Source organism: Acomys russatus, chromosome 5 (assembly GCF_903995435.1).
Source record: "Acomys russatus chromosome 5, mAcoRus1.1, whole genome shotgun sequence".
Taxonomy (NCBI): Eukaryota; Metazoa; Chordata; class Mammalia; order Rodentia; family Muridae; genus Acomys; species Acomys russatus.
Window position 1 is genome coordinate 22,304,605 of NC_067141.1, and position 23,271 is coordinate 22,327,875.

At 53.3% G+C, this 23,271-nt stretch overlaps 2 protein-coding genes across 22 annotated transcripts in view; one reads left to right on the forward strand and one right to left on the reverse strand.

Annotated features, from left to right (window-relative positions):
- Brsk2 (BR serine/threonine kinase 2) overlaps nt 1-15,317 on the forward strand; it is a 51,410-nt gene extending 36,093 nt beyond the window's left edge. For 2 of the 18 annotated variants that reach the window (XM_051145670.1, XM_051145681.1), the window contains 9 exons: nt 762-827; nt 2,659-2,719; nt 3,500-3,707; nt 4,069-4,117; nt 7,781-7,904; nt 9,343-9,523; nt 9,600-9,689; nt 11,918-11,965; nt 13,090-15,317. In XM_051145670.1, coding sequence (XP_051001627.1) covers nt 762-827; nt 2,659-2,719; nt 3,500-3,707; nt 4,069-4,117; nt 7,781-7,904; nt 9,343-9,523; nt 9,600-9,689; nt 11,918-11,965; nt 13,090-13,307 — 1,045 coding nt within the window. In that variant the 3' untranslated portion in view covers nt 13,308-15,317. Of the gene's footprint in view, nt 1-761; nt 828-2,658; nt 2,720-3,499; nt 3,708-4,068; nt 4,118-7,780; nt 7,905-9,342; nt 9,524-9,599; nt 9,690-9,882; nt 9,978-11,917; nt 11,966-13,089 lie in introns of all 18 variants that reach the window. The other 16 variants (XR_007830627.1, XR_007830628.1, XR_007830629.1 and 13 more) reach the window with 16 other exon arrangements.
- Nucleotides 15,318-19,898: 4,581 nt separating this feature from the next.
- Nucleotides 19,899-23,271, reverse strand: part of Mob2 (MOB kinase activator 2) — a 56,423-nt gene continuing 53,050 nt past the window's right edge. For 2 of the 4 annotated variants that reach the window (XM_051145688.1, XM_051145686.1), the window contains exons 4-6: nt 21,599-21,723; nt 21,011-21,103; nt 19,899-20,924 (exon numbers count right to left, since the gene is read on the reverse strand). In XM_051145688.1, coding sequence (XP_051001645.1) covers nt 20,614-20,924; nt 21,011-21,103; nt 21,599-21,723 — 529 coding nt within the window. In that variant the 3' untranslated portion in view covers nt 19,899-20,613. The remainder of the gene's footprint in view (nt 20,925-21,010; nt 21,104-21,598; nt 21,724-23,271) is intronic. The other 2 variants (XM_051145687.1, XM_051145689.1) reach the window with 2 other exon arrangements.

A 23,271-nucleotide genomic window follows, 5' to 3' on the forward strand; every position in this document is an offset into this window, starting at 1 on the left:
CCTCCCCGTGGATCCAGGCTGGCTCATACCCCAGTCTAAAAGTTTCACTCCTTGAGAAACTTCTTCCAACTTTCCAGCCAGCCATGGCCCACAGTCCCTCAGCTTCTGGCAACAAGGCGGGACAGCAAGGGTCCCTCTTGGCCATGTTCCTTCCTAACCCTTCTCTGGGATTCTGCCTCTTGTGGACATGCTTCACCTCACCAGGGCTCTCCCAGTAGCTCTAGGATATGCCAGCTACTTGAGAGATAGTTGCCGTTCCCGGGCCTCCCTTGAAACCCGAAGGTAGCTGAGGGGCAGTGCTCAGCTCTTCCGACATCTAACCTGAGTGAGCTTCCCTGGCCTCTAATACAGCTTCCAGGCTTAGGTGCTGCAGGGTGGGCCCATCTGTGGGGTGGCGGCTGTCTCCAAGAGAATCTAGAAGGCCCTTTGTCCTGGCACATCTTAGCCTGCATCTGCTCTGGTTTTACCACTTGATACTGAGCTCTGATGGGACCGCTGGTGGGGGCCAGGGATCCCGTGGCTGGTGGTGAGTCTAGACATCTCTAAGCTTGGCTACCTCCCTACCCAGAAGGTCACCCAGGGCAGGCTGTGCTGTGGCTTCTGTCCCCTTCCTCTCTCTTCATCTCTGTACTGGCCTGGGGTTGGCGGGCCATGCTTGGAGGGCTTGTTTGGTGTGGCCAGGCAGCACATGGCCCAGCAGCTGACCTGCGTGCGTGTGGCCGGGGCAGTAACTCTGTTTTCTCGCTTTGTTCCTGCTGTAGTAAAGCAGTGTTCAGTAAAAGCCTGGATATCGCTGAAGCCCATCCCCAATTCAGCAAAGAAGACAGGTATACACCCTGCCCATCCATCCTGTCCTCCCAGCCCTAGATGCAGGACTCCTGCCTGAGCCGGGCACACAGAGGCCAGCCTGGAGGCAGGGCTTACTGACAGACACTTCCACCTCTCCTTTCTGGGAATGGAACTATGCGGCAGGGCAGAGGAAGAGCCCGGCCTGGCCTGGCCAGCTGTGAGGATGCAAGGAGGGGTGGGTTGCTGGGGCAAGGCCCATGGCCAGCTCAAGGCAGAGTCCCACATATTCAAGGCTTGCATAGGCCGAAGTCAGGGGTACCACCCTGCACCCTGCACAAACATGCCTTATAGTTGCAGGCCTGCTACCCCCTGCCACTCTTTTGTCTGGATGGCCTTGGATGCTCTTCTCACAAGGGCTGGCCAGTTTAGATGAAGTGGCTAAGTGTCCCATGCCCCTGGCAGGTGGTAGCAGGCCAGTAACAGCTGCTGCCCACTCATGCTGCTGATTGGCTGGGCCACATCCTGCTGAGCTGCACACGGCCCCATGTACCTGCCTGTGCCCCTTCCTGCTTGCCTCTTGCCCACTTGGTTGCCCTTGGCGCTGGAGTCATCTTTCCTCCTTTGGACATACTGCAGCTCAACTCCAGCATTGCTGGACAGAGGAGAGGTTGATGTGGCTCCTTTGCTTATGTTTCAGCTTCCCTTCATCTTCCCTTGTGCCCAGCAATGTTCCTTTCTGGCATGGTGGGATCAAATGCCTAGCCCTCACTGCTCATGGCTGCATCCCCTCTCCCCTGCCTCCTGGTATGACCATCTCCATCTTCTCAGGGACTGGCTCCTAGCTGTATACCTGGACCTCTGTCCCCAGAGGGAGCCCTGGTACCACTCTGACCAAGGCATGATGCCCTGGCCATAGGTCTCCATTGTTCCTCGGGCTCCTTTAGCAGTAAGTGGAGACACTTGGAGGTCATGAACACAGGGCTCTGGTCAGCAGCTAGCAAGGAGCCAACAGAGCTGGGAGTTGCCCAGGTGGGAACCAGAGACCCATTGGATACAGTCTGGCTGGTGGTGGGCAGGCCAGGGCCAGGGCAGTGCAAGCTGTTCTAATGCTCTTTCATCCTCTTTCTCCTGTGGCTGCATCCCCACTCCCACCTTTCCCTTCAAAGATGGCGGGTCCCACAGCCAGAGGTGGACCTGTTTTTGTGTCCTTTCTCATGGTGAACTGGATGCAAGGCCGGGTCTCTGACCTGCAGGGTAGCTATTCATCATGTTGGAATGGACACACAGGGCTAGCACCTGCCACCGGCTATTTGCAGGCTAGGTCTTCAGCCCAGTGGGAAACGGTGGGTTAATATGAAGGCCGTGAGCTGGGCTTCTCTTGTGGGTAGCTATGGACGTGAAAGGACTGGACAGGTGCCCAGGTAGTGAACTACATGCTGAATTCTGTACAGTATAGCCCTGGAGAGGCTGGACTTGGGTGCCAGGGTGATGGAATGCATGAGGCTGGATCTAGTTCACAGGAATCCCCCATAGTGTGTTCTTGCACCTCTGTCCACAGAGCTGTCTGTGGACTTTTCTTGAGAGCCCCTTAGTACCTTTTCCTGTGCCTGATCTGGAGTCACAGGTGGGTGGCTCCTTTGTGTGGGAAGGAGCCCCAGAGACCCTGGCTGCATCCTGGATGGTGACAGCCAAGGCCCACAGGATGACCTGTGACACAGCCATGCCTCCAGAGACCTTCCTCGGCATGATAGAAGCCTTGGAGCTCTGGATCAGGCCCCCAGGCCCCCAGGCCCCCTGGAAAGGCCACCTAGGGGATAGGGGCTGGGGATCCTCTGCTGCTGAATGAACACTCTGCTCTGTTACCTCCAGGTCTCGCTCCATCAGTGGTGCCTCCTCAGGCCTTTCTACAAGTCCACTCAGCAGTCCTCGGGTGAGTGACGACCCCACTGAAACCTTGGGTTACAGGGCTAGCCTCAGGAAATAAAAGGGACCCCAGCCAGAGTGCCTGGGGGTGGGGAGCAAGGCCTCCACAGACTGAGAAGAAGCCCCCTGTCTGCCTTACACACAGGCCTCCTTTGTGGGCTCCCTCCTGGCTGCTGCTCTGCTGCTGGGCTCTGGCTAACTGCATGTTCTTTTGTTTTGTGTTGTCCGTTTTCTCGTGTGTCACTTGTGTTGTGTTTTGTTGTGGCAAACCTCCCCCTGGCCTGTCCCCTCCCTCTGGTCCTGCTTGGGGTCCTGCTTGACTGCTTTTGCTGATCCTGGCTGCTATGTGTGCATGTGGGTGGGGTGGGCATGGGATCCGCTTCTCGGTCACCCCTCCTGATACCACTCTGCGTCACTGTAGCCTGTTAGGAAGTTTGTCCTGCCCCCTCTACCCCCTGAGCTCCCCTATGTGGCCTGCCCCCCGGCCACCTCCTCGGAGCCCGAAGCTTGTCGGAGCACCACTCGGCCAGGACACGTCCTCTCTCCACAGGCCGCCCTGCGGCCCAACCCCAAGACTCAGACCTTGCCGTGCAAGGCCAAGCTGACTGACAAGCCGCTGCAGGGCACCAAGTCCAACCCGCTCCCGGCCTGCACCCAGACCCGGCCTCCTGGAGCCAGCCTTGGCCCTCCACTGGCCCTGTCCCCTGGCCCCCCTACCCTGCTGGGCCCTGCCCAGCTCTTGCCAACTGGGACTGAACCAAACACCAAATCTGTCCCCACCATACAGGTGACCCCTCACCCCTCACCAAGGGGTAGTCCCCTTCCTACCCCCAAAGGGACGCCTGTCCACACGCCAAAGGAGAGCCCAGCTGGGACACCCAACCCCACACCACCATCCAGCCCTAGTGTTGGAGGGGTGCCCTGGCGGACACGACTCAACTCCATCAAGAACAGCTTCCTGGGCTCACCTCGCTTCCACCGCCGGAAACTGCAAGGTTAGCAGTGACGTGGGGCTGGGTGGGTAGTGGAGTCTGCATAGGTGGGAGTCTTGCAGTGCTCAGATGGAACATGCCTGCAGCTGGTAGGTCTGTGGGCCTCTCCACAAGCACTGCCCTATACCTTTAAGGAGAAGATAGATGCTCTGTCATCTTCTAGGCAGCAGCTATGTCCAAAGAGGCCTTTTGGGTGGTCAGTGAGTCTATAGAGGCTGGGCTGGGCTGGGGCCCAAAGAAGCACAATGGGGTCTCAGTGTCACAGCATGGACAGCACCCTGAGCCAGCAGGGCAAACTGGGCATGGTCCTGAGACTCAAACCTGGAGCAGTCACCAACCTTGCCCTGTCCTTTCCTGTGTACAGTTCCCACGCCAGAGGAGATGTCCAACCTGACCCCAGAATCCTCTCCAGAGTAAGTAGCTTTGCTTGAGGCTGGTAAGAGAGGGACCTAGGATCTTTCCCACTGGGCAGGGGGTAACTACCTGAGGGCTTTGATCCTTGGCTTGAACCCCTTGGCCTGACAACCCATGAGTTTCTGTGAACTTTAGGTCCTGTCCACATGAGAAATGCCAGTGGTGGGACATGTCCTACCTCTGCTCAGAGGAATCTAGGGTTGGCCAGGGGCAAGTGAGTGTGCTCTGGGCTTCCCTGGTGTCTAAGGGATCACAAGGGATGGTTTGGACATAAGGAGAAATGGGACTGTTCTGGGGAGGAAGGACAGCTACAAGATATAGGGCCCAGGTAGAGCACCAGTAGCCTGGTGGGCTTGTGATGCTTCGGAGAGGGGTTATTGGCAGAGGCCTGTGACAGACAGAGTGCCTCTAGCCTTCAGATGGATGGAAGGGAATATAGATGGGCCCAGTATACCCACCCTGCAGATGGAGAGTGCCTGTATAGTGTGGCCTCTCAGTAGTCACTTCCTCAGTGGCTACTGATGTGAAAGTAGGGAAATACCTTATGCTGCGACAGGAGGAAGCACTGGCAAAGACCATTGCATCATTGTCGCTGTGCGACCTCACACAGAGGACAGACAGGAGGAAAGGCCTCCACTGTGTTACCAGCACTCAGTAAGAAGCTGTGGGAAGTCGCTTGCTCTGTGCTAACCCACTGAGAGCAGTAGAAGTGCTTCCTGTGCAGTCTTTTTGTCCAGGATTCAGGGGCCTAAGCTCACTGGACCTGCCCCACAGCTCTGGGGGCACACGGCTGTTTTTGTCTAGGCTAGGTCTAGGATCATTTTTAAAAATGATATATTTATTTGTTCATTTTATGTGCATTGGTGTTTTGCCTGCATGTCTGTGCAAGGGTGTCAGATCCCCTGGAACTGGAGTTATAGACAGCTGTGAGCCACCATGTGGGTGCTATGAATTGAATCTGGATCATCTGGAAGAACAGCCAGTGCTTTTTTTTTTTTTTTTTTTTTTTTTAATTATATATACAGTGTTGTACCTGCATACCAGAAGAGGGCATCAGATCATGTTACAGATGGTTGTGGGCCACCATGTGGCTGCTGGGATGAACTCAGGATCTCTGGAAGAGCAAGACAGTGCTCTTAACCTCTGAGCCATCTCTCCAGCGTGTTGTGTGTGTGTGTGTGTGTGTGTGTGTGTGTGTGTGTGTGTTTTATTTTTTCTAGGAAAAGTAGGAAATCTGTGACAGGAGCTTGAGGCCAGTGAGAAAACCTTGCCCTTCCACCGCCTCCTCTTTGATCAAGACCCTTGGAGGCTTTGCTACCCTGACCCCAATCCCTGCAGTGGCCCAGGAGGGCTTGACCCCTTCCTTTTCGTCCACCAGTCCCTCATCAGTCTTAGCCTGCACAGAACTATAGCCAGGAGGAGTGCTGTCTTAGGATTGGCTGCCTTGGTTGTCCTCATGCTGTCAAGCCAGCTGGCTAGAAGCCACAGGAGCTACAGTGGTCTATGGAGTTCACCCCTCCAGACCCTTCTCTCTAGTGCCTTCAGCTGGTTTGGGGGCTCACCAAGCTGAACATTTTTGTCCATCACCCTAGGCCCTTCTTTCTTGTGCCTTTATGGCCCACTCCCCAAATTCAGTGTGCTCAGGCTAGCACCAGGGCCCAGCAATATGGACACCAGAGCTTTGGCATGAGCTATGTCATCCTGTGCTACACAATCCCCTCTGATGCTCCAGCTTCTTTCAGATATGGCTATATCTCACATGCCATACCAGCCAAGTGTGCTTGCATCTGTGACTTTCAGACAGAAACACTTGTGTTTTCTAGAACCACTTGGCTGCTTCAAAATATTCTGAGCATTGCTAGTCTCTGGGCCCAGGCCCAGGCCTTGGGTACAGGTGGGGCAAGTGCCTACACCAGGGGCCTGTGCACATAGGACTGGACAGAGCTGACAGCAGAAGCCCAGAGGGGCTGGGATCTGTGTCAGCCACAGAGAAGAACCATCCTGGGTGGTGGGGGGGAACAAGCCAGGAAACCCTCCACTCAGCTTAGGTTAACAGAGGCTTGGTGCTGCACAGCAGATATTCTTGTTCAAGTGGGCCACATGAACACCGCTGAACACATGCCGCTGCTGTGGCCACTTCTCCCAGTGGCTAGCCTCTCTGAGTCACTGATACAGGAATGCATCTGACTGGAGGGCTGGCTGTGCCCCCCACTGCATCTACACCAGCCAGAAGTCGGCCTGGTCATGCTGACTGAGAGTTGCTATAAGACAGCCTGAAGCTAGGCCTCCCCTAGGATCTCTGGGACAGATGTCTAGCAATGACTTCATTGGGCATTCTGCTTTGTGGTCTCTAGGGCTAGGAAAGAATCTCTTCCAATTACCCATGGTGAGGTTGGGCTGGGGTCTTTTCAGCAAGGTGGCAAGAGCTTCAGCTGTGCACATGGCTAGAAGGGAATGGGTGGGACCCCACAAGTGAGGCTGGAAGCATGACGTCTGCCTTCCATCCTTTTGGACTGGCAGAGGTTCCACTTAAGAGTAAAGTATGGCTGGGCATGATGGCACACGGCTGAAATCCCAGCACTTGGGGAGGCAGAGGCAAGCAGATCTCTGCAAGTTCGAGGCCAACCTGGTCTACAAAGAGAGCCAGGACAGCTAAGGCTACAAAAAGAAACCCTGTCTTGAAAAACCAAAACCAAACCAAAAAAGTAAAGTATGCACAATTTAGGAAACTGTACATGCATTGAGGAGTGTCACAGTGGACATGAGGTGGTATTGGTGTATCCTGGCCAGACATCTGAGGCCAGCTGGGCAGTGGTGGAGTGGTAGCCAAGTACTATCATGGGAAGAAAACTAGTCTTTTGTTGGGTGGGCAATGTATGCCCAACCTAGATGAGGCTGTGGCTCTAGGAGCTCTGGGCAGGCCCTTCCTTAACTGACCCTGAGGGTCTGCCAGGGATCTTACTCTACCAGCTGAGCTTTGGAGCCACATAATCTCAGAGAGCCCCACCAGACTCTGTAGCATGCACTAGCATGCAGTAGGCTGGGAACATTTCTGCTAGGAAGGTGTACAGCATGCTTATTCATAAAAATGTAGGGACCCAAATAGAGGGCAAAACCTAGACACCCTCTCCTGTCCCCTGCCCTACACAGTGGGATGTCTAGCAAGTGCCACGCAGACATCCCTGTGGGAGTCAAGGGCTTGTGGTTGGGAGTGTGTTGTAGTGAAATTTATAATTTAGAACCTAGGATTGGGGCTAGCGTTGTAAAGTTTGGGTCAAGGGGTTGGTGTTAAGGACATGGGTTGTGAGTTAGTGACATGGGGCTCAGGCTGGGGATATGGGTCTAGGTTGGTGGATGTTGCAGTAAGGTTAGAGGTTATGGTTAGAGAAGTTTGGTTAGGGTTAAGGGTTTTGGTTTATGGTTAATGTAAGAGGTATTTGGTTAGGTTTTATCTTGTTTGTGGGGTGAGTTTATTGTTGTATTGTAGTTTAGTGTTGTATTGTAGAATTAGAGGAATGGATGTGTCAGGTATTAAGGGCCACATGGCTGGTCTGGGATGTGGGGAGCTCTGTAGTGGAGGCTCTACTGCCCCAGCCCCTATGGAGGTTACAGAAGTGGACCAGGCATCACACCCCCATCATCACAGTCTCTGCTCTGCCTAGGCTGGCCAAGAAATCATGGTTCGGGAACTTCATCAACCTGGAGAAGGAGGAGCAGATCTTTGTGGTGATCAAGGACAAGCCCCTGAGCTCTATCAAGGCTGACATCGTTCATGCCTTTCTGTCGGTGAGGTCACGGCAGAGCTAGGTGGACACTCTCACCCATGGGCCCAGCCTCCAGGCAGACCATAGGACCTCTCATTCACACTAACTCTGAACACCCACCTGCCCTTTTATTCTTCTGCCTGGACCACCACTGTCTTCAGCCTGCTGGGAGTTGCACAGCATCTCTGGGAATGGGGAACTGCCTATGGCTGGGGTGTGCTGGTTTCCAGGTGAAACCTCCCTGAGACTGAGGGTGAACAGGTGGCCACATGAATCAAGAAGAGGTTGTGGGAACCCTGAGAGATCTGTGTAGGCTCTGACAATACCCACTTAATATCTTGAGGCCCAGAGCCTGTTTCCCATGCTCCCTCTTCATTGGAAGTTTGTGACCTCCTGTGGCCCCGAGCTTGCTTGCAGAGGCTGGGGCTCTCGGATTGTGGAGGCATCTTTAGGATCTGAGAAGCAGAAGGGCACATAAAGACTGGAGATGAGACTTCCCAGCCAGGATGTGAACTCCCAGAGTACGCTGAATTGACCCTGTCCCTCCTGACTCCTGTGTAGGGACTGCGTTATGCTGGGCCAGCCTCTTAGACGTTCCTCAGCATGTCCTTCCTACCCCAGGGCCTCAATATGCTGACTTCTGGCCCCGGGGAGTCATCTTTCCCATGGCTATTTATCTTAAGGTACCTGCCTTGTTTTAAGATAGGCTCTGCTCCAGGGTGTCCTTGCCTTGGACATTCTGCCCTGGAGCCTTTCAAGTTACCATATTTGTGACTATAGCTGAAGGATTTCCTGGGGACAGCTGAGAATGTCTGCTAGAAGCCTCAGACCATTTCCAATAGAGTGGTCACACTTGAGATTGGCCAGACTCACGGCCTGCCGATGTCTCCTTAGCGTTCTTCCCCTTTGATCTGAGCCTGCCTCCTCCTCACTCCCGTCCATTACATCCTTCATAAGGCCCCTGGGTTACCAGCATGGGGCTCCCATCCACTTCACCATGGTGGCTAGTCTGTATGCTGGGGTGACCCTGACTGCTTTCTAGTTTTGTGCTTGCTACTGTGAAGTCAATGTGACCAGAATTCACTGCTGTGAACTCACACGCCCCTACATCCACAAAGGCTCTGCTTTCCTGGTCACTGCTGTGATGCCCCTTCATTCCTGCCCCTGAATCAAGAGTTGTAGCTCTTTCCAGTTTAAGGACTCTTTGGGAAACACAGGGTAGTAGTGGCTAGCTTGTACTCCGGCTAGCTTAGCAAGGGGGCTCTGAAGTGTTTCTCTTGTTGTATTAGTCTTCTGTATCATACTTGGTTTCCAAAACTGGAGGAGGGTTGGAGGGCTGGGTTTGTGTCTGGTGCCCACTTAGTGCTGGCTCTTCTGTGGCCACCTCCCCCGAGGGCCAGGAGTGGACTAGTGGGGCCTGCTGGTAGGCTACACTTATGTCCAACATGTGCACACTGCAGATCCCCAGCCTCAGCCACAGCGTTATCTCCCAGACAAGCTTCAGGGCTGAATACAAGGCGACAGGGGGCCCAGCAGTGTTCCAAAAGCCAGTGAAGTTCCAGGTGGATATCACCTACACTGAGGGTGGAGAGGCCCAGAAGGAGAATGGCATCTACTCAGTCACATTCACTTTACTCTCAGGTAAGCCAGACAACTTGGTGGCTGTGTTTCCTCCTTACTGGTTCTTCCAGTGCCTTGACTGCCAGTCTTTCCCCAGGCCCCAGTCGCCGTTTCAAGAGGGTGGTGGAGACCATCCAGGCCCAGCTGTTGAGCACCCATGACCAGCCATCAGCCCAGCACCTGTCAGGTGAGGTGTGGGCTCGGCATAGCATCTGTGGCTAGTACTGCCTGGATGGGAGGTCTGAGGACTGACATGGCCTCCTACTCTGACGGATGCCCACCTCCCTGCCCCGAGCAGTGCTGCACCCCTCAGGGAGCAGGGCCCCTCCCCGGGCATGGTGGGCTGCATCACACTGAAAGGCGCCTCTTGTCCACCGTAGAACCACCCCCGCCAGCGCCAGGACTAAGCTGGGGTGCTGGGCTTAAGGGCCAGAAGGTGGCCACCAGCTACGAGAGTAGCCTCTGACGCTGGCAGGTAAGGTGTCCGGCCTGCTGCCGGGGAGGGGAGGGGCTGCGGGCAGGGCCTCCTGTAAGAGCCAGGCTTGTCCTAAGAGGGGCACCTTGTGCCTCCTTTCTTGGCCTGGCTCCAGATAGGCCTGCAGGCTCAGCACCCAGGCAGCTGGACATGAAGGTAGCCTGAGAAGGCTCTGGGAGTAGGGCCCAAGGCCCTGATCTTTGGGGCTCCCACTCCAGTACCCTACGAGGGTTGGGGCTCCCCACCTCAGTGCCACTGACCACCGGAACTATGCCTTAAGCAAGTTGGGGGTCTGAGGCTCTGGTCCCAGCAGGGTGCCCAAGAAAGGCACTAGGACTGCTGGTGCCTATGGGAGGAGGCAGGAGCTGTGCGTCTGGCCCTATGCATAGGCACACACATGGGGCCCATGTGTCAGAGTAATAGCTAGGATATAGTCTGGGCTATCTTTAGCAAAGGGACAGGCTGATGGTATATGGCATGGGGCTGTTTAGACAGTTCAGAAGTCTAGAAAAGATGGGCTGTGGCTCAGGGCCAGCTTCTCTGAGCCCTATTCCCAGCTTACTGTCTCCACAGCTGGGGCCTGTTAGAGTCACTTCTTGTGTGTATGTGTGTAGGTCCTTCCACCTGTTCTCATCTCATTCCATCCTCATTTCATTGCCTATAGATGTGCTCCCACCATGGGCCTCATTATCTCCTGGCAGGTGGGGCTGGAGTCCCCAGCAGCCCAGGGCTCATTCAGTTGTCCACTCTTCTTGGGAGAAGTGAGCAGGCAGGGCCAAGTGCACCTGGGGCACTGTACTTGAGTCAACCTTGTCTTCCTAGGGCTTTAGGCCTCCATCTTGGAAAGAGGAAAACAGGATGGGCAATAGAAGTAGTCGGTAACCAAGGGCAAAGAATGATAGGCCGTGGCAGAGGCCGACCAGACTGTTCAGTTCAAGTAAAGCCAGGATCTAGCATGCTGCTGGGGTCCTGCTCACGGTAACCACTCAGACACTGCAGCCCTCCTGTGTTCCTGAATACTGGACAGGTCTCCATGCCCTATCTTGTGTGATGCTCTGTTAAAGCCCCACCCAGTGCCATCTCCCAGGTGTGGATCATATACACAGGACCCATCCACCAGTTCTACTCAGTCAACCCCAACAGAACTGGAGCCTACCCTTGAGACTGTTGGGCACCACCCATTCTTGGGTCTCAGCCTGTCCCCCAGATGCCCTCCCATTGTGTTCCTGTGTCCTGGACCCTTGTCCAGTGAGCTTGGACCTGCTTGGCCTGCTGGAGGTGAGCAAAAGTGCAGACCTCCATAATCCCTGGGGGCCATTCAGACAGGGGCTCCACTCAAGGAGAGGAGGCTGGGAACCTCCAGTGAGTAGGCCCAGTGGACATGCCCCACCGAGATCTGATGCCAGCAGGCCCAGCATAGTGGGAGAGGCAAGGGTAAATGGGAGCCAGTGAGGTACAGCAGAAGAGAATAGGACAAACCACTGCAAAGCAGGAGGCTTATCCAGCCCAGAGAAGACAGGCCCTGCAGAGAAAAGGGTCTTCAAAGCCAGTCTTCTGTCTTTGGCTGTTGGAGGGTGACCTTCCACTATCTGTCTTGTTCCTGCCCAGTTGTGGTCATAGGCCTCCTCTGACCTAGACCCTAGCTCTCAGCTGTGCCCCTTCCAAACTCTACACTTCCCTAGGCCTGCCTTTTCCATCACCCTGTCTCTGCAGGCTCAGCTCCTCTACTCCTGCCAGACACTATTCTTGGGTCTTGCCTACTCATAGCCCTGCTCCTCTATGAGCTCCAACTTCTCTGGACTCCATCTGCCCCTGGCTCCAGCCCTCTCAGGGCCCTACCCCACTCCCAGCCTGGCTGGTTGCAGGTGGCCAGCCAACCCGAGGTAGCAGGTGTGCAGCCTGTTCACTCTCTCCCTCCCTCTTTCCATTCTGTACTCCAGACACCACTAACTGTATGGAAGTGATGACGGGGCGACTTTCCAAATGTGGTAAGAACTCCTCATGCTCACTTGGCCCCCAGCCTGCCACCTCCACTGCGTGCCCCTACAACCTACCATGACTAGTGCTGTCCTATTGTGTCTGGCTGTTCTGGGTCCCCTGTGTATGTACAGGCATTGGACCACCCAACACCCCTGGGCCCCATCTTCTGCCAAGAATGGTCTTAGCCACTTATTTCTTCTTCCCTATTTCTACAGTCAAGCCAGGCAGAGGAGGGACTTCAGTGCTCAGAGCAGAAAAACATCCTCGTGCCTGAGGCCAATAGGGGTCCTACATGTAGCACTGCCCTGGAGGGCAAGGTGGACATCTGTCCACAGACTATGCCAGTCAGAGGAGGAGGGGTGAGCAGCACTGGGCTCAGATTAAGGTTAAGCAAGGAATGGAACTGAGGTATCCAATTGGTACACCTGGGTAGTGAGCACAGGCCCAGGAGGGTGGAGGGTCACCCATTACTTCTGTGCCCCCCGGGACCAGAAATCCAGCTGTGGCTGCCTGTCCCCAGCTCCCTGCCTGCCCACCTACCATTCATCCTGTCTGTCTGCTGCTGAACTGTCTGTGCTAGCCAGGACCGGGCTCTCCCTGTATGCTGCTGGTCACTGGCACTGGCCACCCTTTCTGAGAGCAATCATTATCCACAAAGCACAGCCAACCCCAGGGATCCAACTCATCCCTGGCCATTCCATTGCTATCTCTACACCTGGGGTTGGCTAGCTCATGTGGCCCTGACACTTGGGAAGGAGACCCAGGACATTTGGGGCCACACTGAATGAGGGAGGAATCTCACTGCCTGTCCTGGGCCTCAGTTCTCAGAAGCAGCCCCCAAGTCCCATGCTGCTTTGGAGGTGTAGAAGTCCAAGGGTCTATCACACAGAAACAGCCTCTCCCACTGCATTGCTCCTGGCACTAGGAACCCCACTGGCCGCCTGCCTACCCTGCTTGCTACCTGCCTATCCTTGCTCTGCCATTCCATCTGACTTCATCTCGTTGGGTTTTTCTTTCTCTTGTCAAGGCCCCTTCGTTCATTTGTTTGTTCTTTCTCTCCTTCCCTTCTTCTCTCCCCTTCCCCTTTTTTCTTTTCTTTTCTCTCTTTTTGTCTTCTGTTCTGTGTACCCAGGCACCCCATTGAGTAACTTCTTTGACGTAATTAAACAACTTTTTTCAGACGAGAAGAACGGGCAGGCGGCCCAGGCCCCCAGCACACCCGCCAAGCGGAGTGCCCACGGCCCCCTGGGTGACTCCGCGGCCGCTGGCCCTGGAGGGGACACCGAGTACCCGATGGGCAAGGACATGGCCAAGATGGGGCCGCCCGCCGCCCGCCGTGAGCAGCCTTAGACACTAGTCCCTCCCCAGCACAGCACAGCACAGCACAGCACAGCACAGCACAGCACAGCACTGACTGTGGCCTTCTGCCGCCCTGTGTGGACCAGCCCCACCTGCCTGCCCAGACCTTGTCTCAAGCCTGGGAGGAAAGGAGAGTGGCCAGGGCGTGGCCCGCAGGCTGGGCTGCTGGGCTTGCTCTCTTTTCTCTCTTGCGGTCTCTGTCTCTGCCTGTCTCTGACAGCATCGCTTGTTTCCGCTCTGATACCAGGAATTATCCCGAAAAGTTAACATGTCATCTCCACGAGGCCATCCTCTGTGCTGCGTGTGGACACTGGCTGAGCGAAGGCAGCTGCTGCGGACCACCCTCCCTCCTCTTCCTCCTCCTGCTGCTGCTGCTGGGCAGAGAGGCTAGCCCACTGTCCACCACCTCTGCCTGTTCCCTGGCAGCTCCACATGGCCCAAGGGAGGAGGGTCTGTCTCCCAGGGGATTCCTTCTAGCCCAGGCACCCTGGACTCCCAGTGACCAGACCCTCAGCAGGGACAACATGTCCACCATCTTCCAGGGTAGGGGACCATGGTGGGTGAACAGTGGGAATGGATTGTCCTCCACGTCGCATTTGGAGGCCTTCTGGGCCACTCACCTCGCCTTTTCCACACTTTGGCCTTACCAGGGCCACCTCTTCTCATCTGCATCCATTGCTCCACCTTGCCAGGCTGCAGAGCTCCAGCTGTGATGGTTCTCTCGGGCTGAAGTGGAAATAAGAGACCTGGGTGCTCCAAAGCTGCCAGGGGGCTGGGCTGAGACCAGTATTATTTATTTGCTATTTTAATTTATTGAGTTTCTTTATGTCTTTGTTCTCTGTTCAGGGAAGGGGGAGCAGCAGCAGCACCCTCCTGCTGTCTATCTGTTCTGTCTGTCTGACTTGGGCAGGGTGGGTCCAGAGCCCAGGTTCCCTCTGAGGACAGAGCCGTTGTGGGGCTGGGGACAGTGGGGAGCCGGCCAGTGGATGCAGCACTGGCAAGCTACTGTAAACTTTAAAAGAATTCCTGCAAGATATTTTTATAAACTTTCTTTTCTTGGTTGTTTTTGGAAAAGGGTGTGGGGCAGGGCTGCTGGGGCAGAGCTAGAGTTTGTGTTTCAGCTCCTTGCTCTTAGCTATTTCTATACACACACACATATATATATATATATATTTAAAGAACGACGTGGTTGGCTCTGTCCTGGGTTGTTTTATTACTACTTAGCAGCAGCTCCAGTTCCATATGAGGGCTCAGGGTACAGGTTGTCAGCCTGCACTGGCCAGCTATGCCTGCTGCCTAGAGGCACTGACCAGTACGTCTCTGCTGAACCAGGCTGAGGGTGATCTTGGTTTGGTGTCTGAGTGAGAAGGGAGAGAAGGCCCTGAACTGGCACCCTATTCATGCACAGGATGGCAGGGGTACCTTGGGGCTTTTTTTAAAAATTAAAATAAAAAGTTAAAAAAAAATCAAAGCCAGAAATGGAGTTAGCAGTGTGCTCTGCAGTGGGCTCCTCCTGGAGGTGGCGAGGGCGAGGAGCCCACACCACTGCCTGCTGAAGCCCACTTTGCTTCCCTCATCTCCAGCTTCTGTCTGTGTTCCGTTCTGTCTGGCTAAGCCAGTCCCTCCCAGCGGGCCCACGGTGCCTGTCGTAGCAGCAGGAGGGGCTGGAGGGCAGGTTTCATGCATGCCTTTTGCTCTTCCCCTCATGTACAGATTTTAATGCTTCTATTACATTCAACCACCACAGGCTGGGATTTCTATACATAGAACAAAATCAAACACCTGTAACATCATCAAAGCCACGCGGTACAAGTGGGAAGGGGCATATCTACGGAGTCAGGACACTGAAAGCAATACCTCTCGTTAGCCTTCCTCTTTTGTACTTTGGACACACGCGGACTCGCAGACATCACAGAAATGGACAAGCCCCATCTGGTGTAACCCCTGTAAAATAACTGTGAGCAACTTCAGTTCTGGAACAATAAATTCCTTCCGTAAAGACACATGACGCAAGGTCTCCGTCCGGGCCGGGCGGGCATGGGAAATGGCACAGGATGTCTGAAAGTGGCTCTTGTAACCAACTTGTACCTGTCTGGGCAGTGCTAAGGGAAGAGGTCCACCCCTGGAAGGGGGTCTATGTGGTAGGGTCAGTTAAACAGGCTGGAGTGTATCCCTAGGCTATCTTCCACCAGGGATGGGCTTCTGGTGAGAACCAGGTCTAGGGAATAAGTCTAGAAACAAAGGATAGCAAAGAGTTCTACTAGGAAGACAGTACTGACAGTGTGTTGTCTTCCTTGTGGCAGTTCCAACATTACCCCAGATATGCCTGGGGTCACCTAGCACTTGGGCTTTCTTTCTCCAGGAGGAGTCCTCACCATACTACCTGTGACCAGCCAGGGTTGCCCTGACCTTATCACCTCTCCACTGCTGTTAGATGCAGGACAAATCCAGGACAGGTCTAGCACCATGTCTTGAATGCCCAAGAGTCTGAGGCTGGACAGTCCTTAGGAGTCTGGTCCAAATGTCCATTCCATGAAGCTGTGCATTTCACAAAGTTGCTACACTGCCTAGTGGCAGGGTTCTATATAGCTCACTGACAGTGGGAGGCTGATGGTTCTCTGTGCCTTGTACTTGTAGGAGTTCGCAGCATCCCTAGCCTCTGCATAGTAGAGGCCAGCTGTCTCTGACACTACCATGTGTCTCCTGGGGGTAGAACAGCCCTAAATGCCACCCTGCCCTGAAGCTGAGGCCTAGCTAACACACAATCTTGGTGGAAAAGTCTAAGCCATTTTTGCTTAGCTTTGTTGTGAACCAAGCGGGGTAGCTCTGCAGACTGAAGCTCAAAATCCAAGGCAAAAAGCAATGAGGTAAAGCTAGGATCAACATTTGCTGAATTCTGGATGTCGATATACTCTCCAAAAGTGGGATACCCAGTAGGCACTTGGTATGGGAAAGGGACCAAGCTCCTATTGCAGCTTTTCTGTTAACTGTGAGATTAGGTCCAAGGGTACCTGATTATCTGGGTCTGGGCTCAGGGTGCTAAGATGCCTTGCATCTGGCATGCTGAGAGCCACAACCCACCCACCCTCTACCCAATCTTCCTCTAGCCTTGGTGGGCACTAAGACCAGCTTACTTCACAGACCCAGCAGCTTCCCATTGTACACTACTGCACCCCTAGGGCTCAGACAGGAACCTTCCACAATCTCAGTCCTGACACTAAGCTATCCTGAGTGTTCACAGTCAAAGCAAGCTTAGCCCATTATTCATATAAAAAAACAAACAAGCTGTGCACAGTGGCACACGCCTTTAATCCCAGCACTAAGGAGGCAGAGGCAGGTGGATTTCTGTGAGTTCGAGGCCAGTCTGGTCTACAAAGAGAGTTCCAGGACAGCCAGGGCTACACAGAGAAACCCTGTCTGAAAAAACCAAAAACAAACAGGAAGAAACTATGCACCAGACATGGCCTTTTGCAGTTCACAATGAGGATTAACCCACTGGTCTGCATACTCATCGAACTAAAATGAGGACTTAAAAAAAAAAGGCCTCTAGAGACCTGTCTCAGGAGCTAAACTTGATTGGCCCAGCAGTAAGTGTGTAGGCAGGTAAAGAGGGTTACTCTGATGGGTGCTTCCTATCCCAATTGGTGAAGCAGAGAAGCACAGCCTGGTACCCTCAAGAGATGGTAAAAAATTAAAACTCAACCTCTATCCTAGGTGAGCCATCCTAGGTTTCATACTGCCTTCTGAGAGCAGAATGGCACAATTCCTTGGAGGGTGGGGCCCCAAAGTCCTACAGTCAGCTATACAAAGCGGGGCCCTGCCAACACCTTAATTTCAGCTCACTATGGATGGCCAGCCTGGCTGATGGCTTCTTGGTCAGGTGTCCTATTCTCCTGTGGCTCAATGCCCACCCCTCCACTGACAACACCATTCCATATCCACTAGCCTAGGTCTTCTGGTGATGTTTAGTAAAAAGCAAACAGCTGCAGTGCCAGAGGATGGGTGTAATGCCTGGGAAAGACAGCTGGACTGACAGGTGAAGGAGTGTTTCTACCTGGGGAGGCCCCCCTGGAGCTCCTGAGGTCCCCATTATCCCTTTGCCCATAGTCTCATCCCTGTCTTCCAAACAGGAGCTCCAGGCTCAGTCACTGTGTTGTTTCTAGTTTTACTGTGCTGCCCCTCCCACTTAGGGAGGGGCCTGGGTCACCTCCATGTCTGTATCAGCTGACTTCATTCCACCTGTAACTTTGTCCTGTCAGCACTAGATACCATTCATAGGTTCCAGGGTGAGGACCTGTTTGATGTGAGAGGCATTATTCTATCCCAGTCTACCCACAGGCCCCACTTAGATTTTCATCCCATACATAAAATACTCACTACATCCCAAAGTCTCAACACATCCCAGTATAAAGCTAGGCCTCAAACCTCATTTAATTAGCTCAGAAGCCTCAAAATGTAGCCTTGAAGTCAAAGGAGGGTTCTAGGTGTGATGGTCCTAGTAGTAATCTTTGTTTTTATTTTTGAGACAGAATTTCTCTGTCTAACAGCCCTGGCTGTCCTGGACTTGCTTTGTAGACCAGGCTAGCCTTAAACTGACAGTGATCCGCCTGTCTCTGCTTCCTGAGTGATGAGATTAAAGGTGTGCACCACCACGCCCGACTTCCTAGCAGTAATCTTTGTACACCTGTAGGCCAACGAACAGACAAGGCCATGTACTCTCAGCCACAGAAGGACAAAGAGGAAGTCAGTGGTGGCATCCTCTATGGCTCAGGGGCCTAGGCCTGTACCCTGCCCTGTGTGTAGGAAAAATAACCACACTGCATTCATTAGCTTCTCACCTGAGCCTCCCTGGCTCAATAGCCTTTTGTTCCTCCCACCTCATGGCTTCTGATGAAATGCACTGTTCTCAGGACTTTCATCGGACTCCTGTGCCTCACAGGACTCAAACCCTGAGATAAAAGTCTTGTGCACAAGTTCTTCATACATAATCTGTGGTCTACTTTTCAGCTTTTGGCTAGAGGGCTGACCAACCCAGGCTAGCCTTTCTGACTTGCTGAGGTCCAAACAAAGGATTTCCTGGGTTCTCTCTCTGGAGCATTTTCCTGGCAGTGAAACTTAAGTGTCATTTGTAATTCATATACCCTGAGTGTTCTCCAATAATTGTTAGCTCTGAGTCTATACCTCTTCATGGACCTACTCCATATATAGACAAGAACACCATGGCAGGGACAAAGAGGCAGCAAGGAGCCATCCATGTAGTAGAAAACCACACAGAACCTCCCTGTATATCTTGGAGCATAGAAACTAGGCCCAGAACACAGTCCAGCAGGTGGTAACCCTCACCTGGATATCCATCCTTCATAGATGGCCTTCCAAAGGCTCACACTGCCATGCGCTTGGAGGTCCTGCCACTGTCTCAGGTTCCACACAACAGTTCAAGCTAGAAACTCATCTTCCCAGCAGCCAGCCATAGACTCTGCACTGGGCATCCTCCCCTCCCCTGTGTAGCCAGGACTATGGTAGCTGTTATCTGAGGGGCTCTGTCTGGAGTCTAGCTCCTGTACCTGGGAGCTGAGGACAGGTTAGTATTACTGAGCCAAGCTCTACTGTGCCCCTGCTGTCCCCTGCCCCCAGGACTCCCCACTGGCACTGTCAGCAAGCTGAGCCCCCACCCCCTGAGGTCCCTATAGCAGTCCCAGACATGCAGTTCCATGGACATCTATGCTGAGACAAGAGATGTGGTCAGCACCCAGGGACAGGCTTAGGCAGTCTGGTGGGTTCGAGTGCCAGGAACTGAGACAAAAGGCTTAGAGTTGGTTCAGGGAGGGTTTTTTGTTTATTTGTTTGGACAAGAGCTCCCTGTGTAGCCCTAGGGTGGCCTCAAACTCACAATCTCCCTCCTTCAGTCTCAGAAGAACCCCTGTGGAGAGGCAGTAGGACCAGGCTGGCTGTGAAGACTCCATGTACCCTGGAATTTTCTGGTAATCATTAGATAGGGACAGATGGCCACCAGAAGGCAGATGGGGTTGGTTCAGGTGCTAACAGAAGAGCCTCCAACCCCAAGTTCATCCTCCCAAGGGCTTCTGATGGTGCAGTAAGTGAAGAGAAAGGTCTGGTAGCCACAAATGCATTGCACAGACTGAACCAGAGGGCCAGGCAGACACCAAACCCCAGGAAGGCCCCACAATTTAAAAGGAACCTGTCAAGGGGGCTGAGCATCCCAGGAATCAACCACCAAAGCCACTGGTGCAAGTCAGCAGGCACAGAAAACTGGTTGCCAGAATCCAAAGATCTGAGTTTGTTGTCTGTGAGGGACCAAGCCATAATCATGCGTGGCTCCCTTTCCTGGTACTTGGGCCCCGGGCCAGCTCCAGACTTGAACTCAGGTCCATGCCCACCTAGACAGCAGGTTGCCTGCTCCTGGGCCCCCAATGTTGAGCCTGAGCCAACTCTACAGGACTGAAGGCCTCCATCTTCACTCAAGTCAAGGCATAGCCAGTGAGGATAAGGTCAAGGCGCTTGCACTTTCCCTACCCAAGAACCTCAGAACATTATGAAACAGCAGGCTGAGAGGACACAGGCTCTGACCTGAGAGAATTCTTTTTATTATATCTGAACAGATGAACTAAAGCAGATTCTGCCTTTCACTGACAGCCCTGTCTTCACACAGGACCTCAGAGGGGTCCTGGTGCTGCCCTGGCCCCTATGCAAAATGGGACCTCCTTGGGCACTGAGGAGGCAGCAAGAAGGGGTTGATAGGAGCAAGCAGCAGATGTGGGCCCTCCTGGGTCATCCCAGGCCTCTCTACCCCAGAGACTCTGAGCTAAAGTCCAGGCAAGGGCTAGGGAGAAAAGCTGCAGGGTGGGCCTCTGTAAAAGCCCATCCCCAAAGCACAGCAGAACTCCAGGTCTGCAGGGCAAGCCCCGTAAGGGGGAGACACCTCTCATAAGGTGCTTCTTTCAAAGCCACAGAGCCCTTTCCCCCAGAGGGAAGGAGAGGGCAAGAGCCATATGGAAGACCCAAGAAAGGAAAACCCCACAGAAGAAAAATCAAAACATCAGTCCAATAAATGTTTGTTGAATGAATGAATGACTCCAAAGGCTCTTCACTACAAACAGCACTCATCCATCCAACAGGGAAGTCAGGAAACACGTCTTGCTCCAGCGGCATCCATGGAGCCCACACTCCGAGCAGCCCGGGCCCTCAGACCTTGCCATCAGCACGCCGGGGCATGTGTGCGCACACACTGATACACAGTTGTCTCTTTGCACATGTGCACCCATCTGGCCCTGGAGGCTCATCTCTCCTTCACGTGGTTCTGTGCTCCGGCAACTCCACTGCTGGCCCCATCCCCAGTGGCACCACTGCTACCTGGGCTGCTGCACAGCACCTCGGTGAGGTCGTCCATGACAGCGGTTTCTTTGGGGTCAAGCAGGTTGAACTCTCTGGCGAAGAGGATGAAGTGCACGTACAGTGTATTCAAGTGTCCGTGCAGCTCAAGGGCCAGGGTCTCCTTGAAGTGGGCCCAGTAGATGTGGCCCAATACGTGAAACAGATACTTGCAGATCTTCTTCACCAAGGACTCGAAGGAGCTGGGGAATTCTCTGCCTAGGGGGAGGCCACATGTCATAGACCTGCAAGGAGGCCCGTCTCCTACAACTAGGCTTCCCTGGATGGGCCTTAAGTGCTCGTACCTGCTACCACTCCTCCAAAGAGTTCCCAGCAACCTCTCCCCCAGGGTGGCAATTGCCTAGAGTAACAGGTGCTGGCTGAGCCATGCTGGTCACCTGCACAGCAAAGAATATGTGATAGGCACTCAGGCTCCATGTACTTCCTCCAGTAGACACCCCAGGGCTATCTGTAGACCAGGTAGGGAGTGGCAACAAGCACATAGGAATACCTGTAAGCCAGTGCTGCCCCCTTTGTTGCTCAAGATGAGTTTTAAGCCCCCATCAGGACCTTCACAGGTCTGTAAACACCAACCTCAGCAAGATGGACTGTGATGGCTTCATTGTGCAGAGCTGGTAGCAGGGCCAAAGGGGGCCAAGTGGTGGGTCCCAGAATGTAGGTGGACATTTGACCCAAGCTAGGCTGATCTCTTCAGTGGGAACCTTCCTCCCTTCTTAGCCCAGGTCCACCATGCCAAATGGTGCTAGAGTCATCAAACTGTAGCTCTTCTAGACCCCACTTGCAATCAATCATACCCCAAGACTCTCTAGCCTAGTGCTGAAGAACCTGCTGGCTTTGCATAATGATTTGGGTACAAGCTGCAAAAGACATACCGTATTTTGTGGGGAACACATCTTCATCAGTTACCAGCTTCTGCACAGAGCTCATGACAAAGTCAACATACTGGGGGGCAGTGCACTTGACCTTCTTCCCCCGCTCGTCATACCAGTAGTATTGTCTGTAGGGACAGAGACTTTGGTCAGGGTGTCAACCCTGCCAAATACCTGCCCCAGTGCAGGCTCCCACACATACAGCACAAACTCAAAGGCAGTGGTAGCATGATGTGATGAGCTATATACATCTGTTCCAATAGACACATAAAGTGCTCAGAACAGCATCTCAGGGGAACAAAAGCCTCATGTACAGAACCAAAAGTATAGGTAGCCCAATGTGACACCTTCATTATACCTGCTTCTGCAGGTTTTATTTATTTGAAATAAATCTGTACCTTTTAAAATTAACTGGGAGCAGGTTATCTGTCTATGAGGAGGTGGCCTGGGGCTGGCCAGAGAACCTAGGTCCTCAGCAGTATCTTATTCCCAGAATTAGAAGCCACACCCTCCCCATGGAGAATAGTAGATGCCTACAGTCAAGTGACCTGACCCCAAACTCTTTATCCTGTGCATGAGGTAATCAATCCTCATGTGATTGTCAGTTCTGAGAAACTAGCATCAGGGATGGGGAGATATTAGATATACAGAGACCCTGGGTCTTAACCATGTGCAGTATCACAGTCACTCTTCTGTCAAAAGGAGCTGATGCTGCCCTTGATGTACTGCCTGCTGTCCCCTCAGGCATCTCCTTGGGAGATCTTGGATGAAGGAATCACAGAGGCCTCTCACAAGCCTCTGGTATCTGGCCATGCTGTGGGGATGTCACACCACCTAGGTGCCCTAGACGCAAGGCCACAGCACGCTCCCCTAAGCTCCTGCTGAGGGCCTATGATTCTTTCCAATTAGGGATGATTATGGGCCATACTGTTACATTGGGGGGGTGTCCTATGTAAACACACGTTTTTCATGTCTCTAAAGCAAAGCTAAGACAGGATTACAGTCACAGCAGGTTTGTGCATCATTTCATGAGAATGTGTCAAAGTCAGACCATATGCTGTGCCACCTGTATCTCACCAGCATGACATGTGCTCCCCAGCACCTAGTGCTCTGCGGTACCCCCATGTGGGTTTTATTTATATTTCTTTAACACCCTAATGTTGAGTATCTTCTTAGTGGCTCATGTCCACACTGCAGAAACCAGTCCTGCCCAACTCTTGTCGGTCAAGCTGCGGCTTGCATGCTGCTGCACTGAGAACTCTCTGCATGTCCTGGATACCAGTTCTTGTGCAACAGGTGCCTCCCAGATGTTTCCACGTGTCTATGTTTGTTCTTTCTTCTCAGTTGTCTTTCTTAGAGCTAAAGTTCTGAATCATCATAAAGCCCAGTTGGCTGAGTCTTTTTCACCAGTGAGCCGCTCTTTTGACACTCTTTTTGATGTCCAACCTAATACTAGGTCACAGAGATTTCCTCCTAACCTCTAGAAGCCTCATTATTTTCCCATTTCTGTATCAGGGGTGAAGCTTAAAGTTGAGGTACTACTTTTCCTTCCTCTGTGTAATGTTGCCTTTCACAGGAGCAGTTGTTGGGAAACAAAACAAAACTGTCCTTTCTACACTCAGTTTCATTGGCCACTTTGTCAGAAATCAAAGGACTGTATTTTTGAGTTTCCTTCT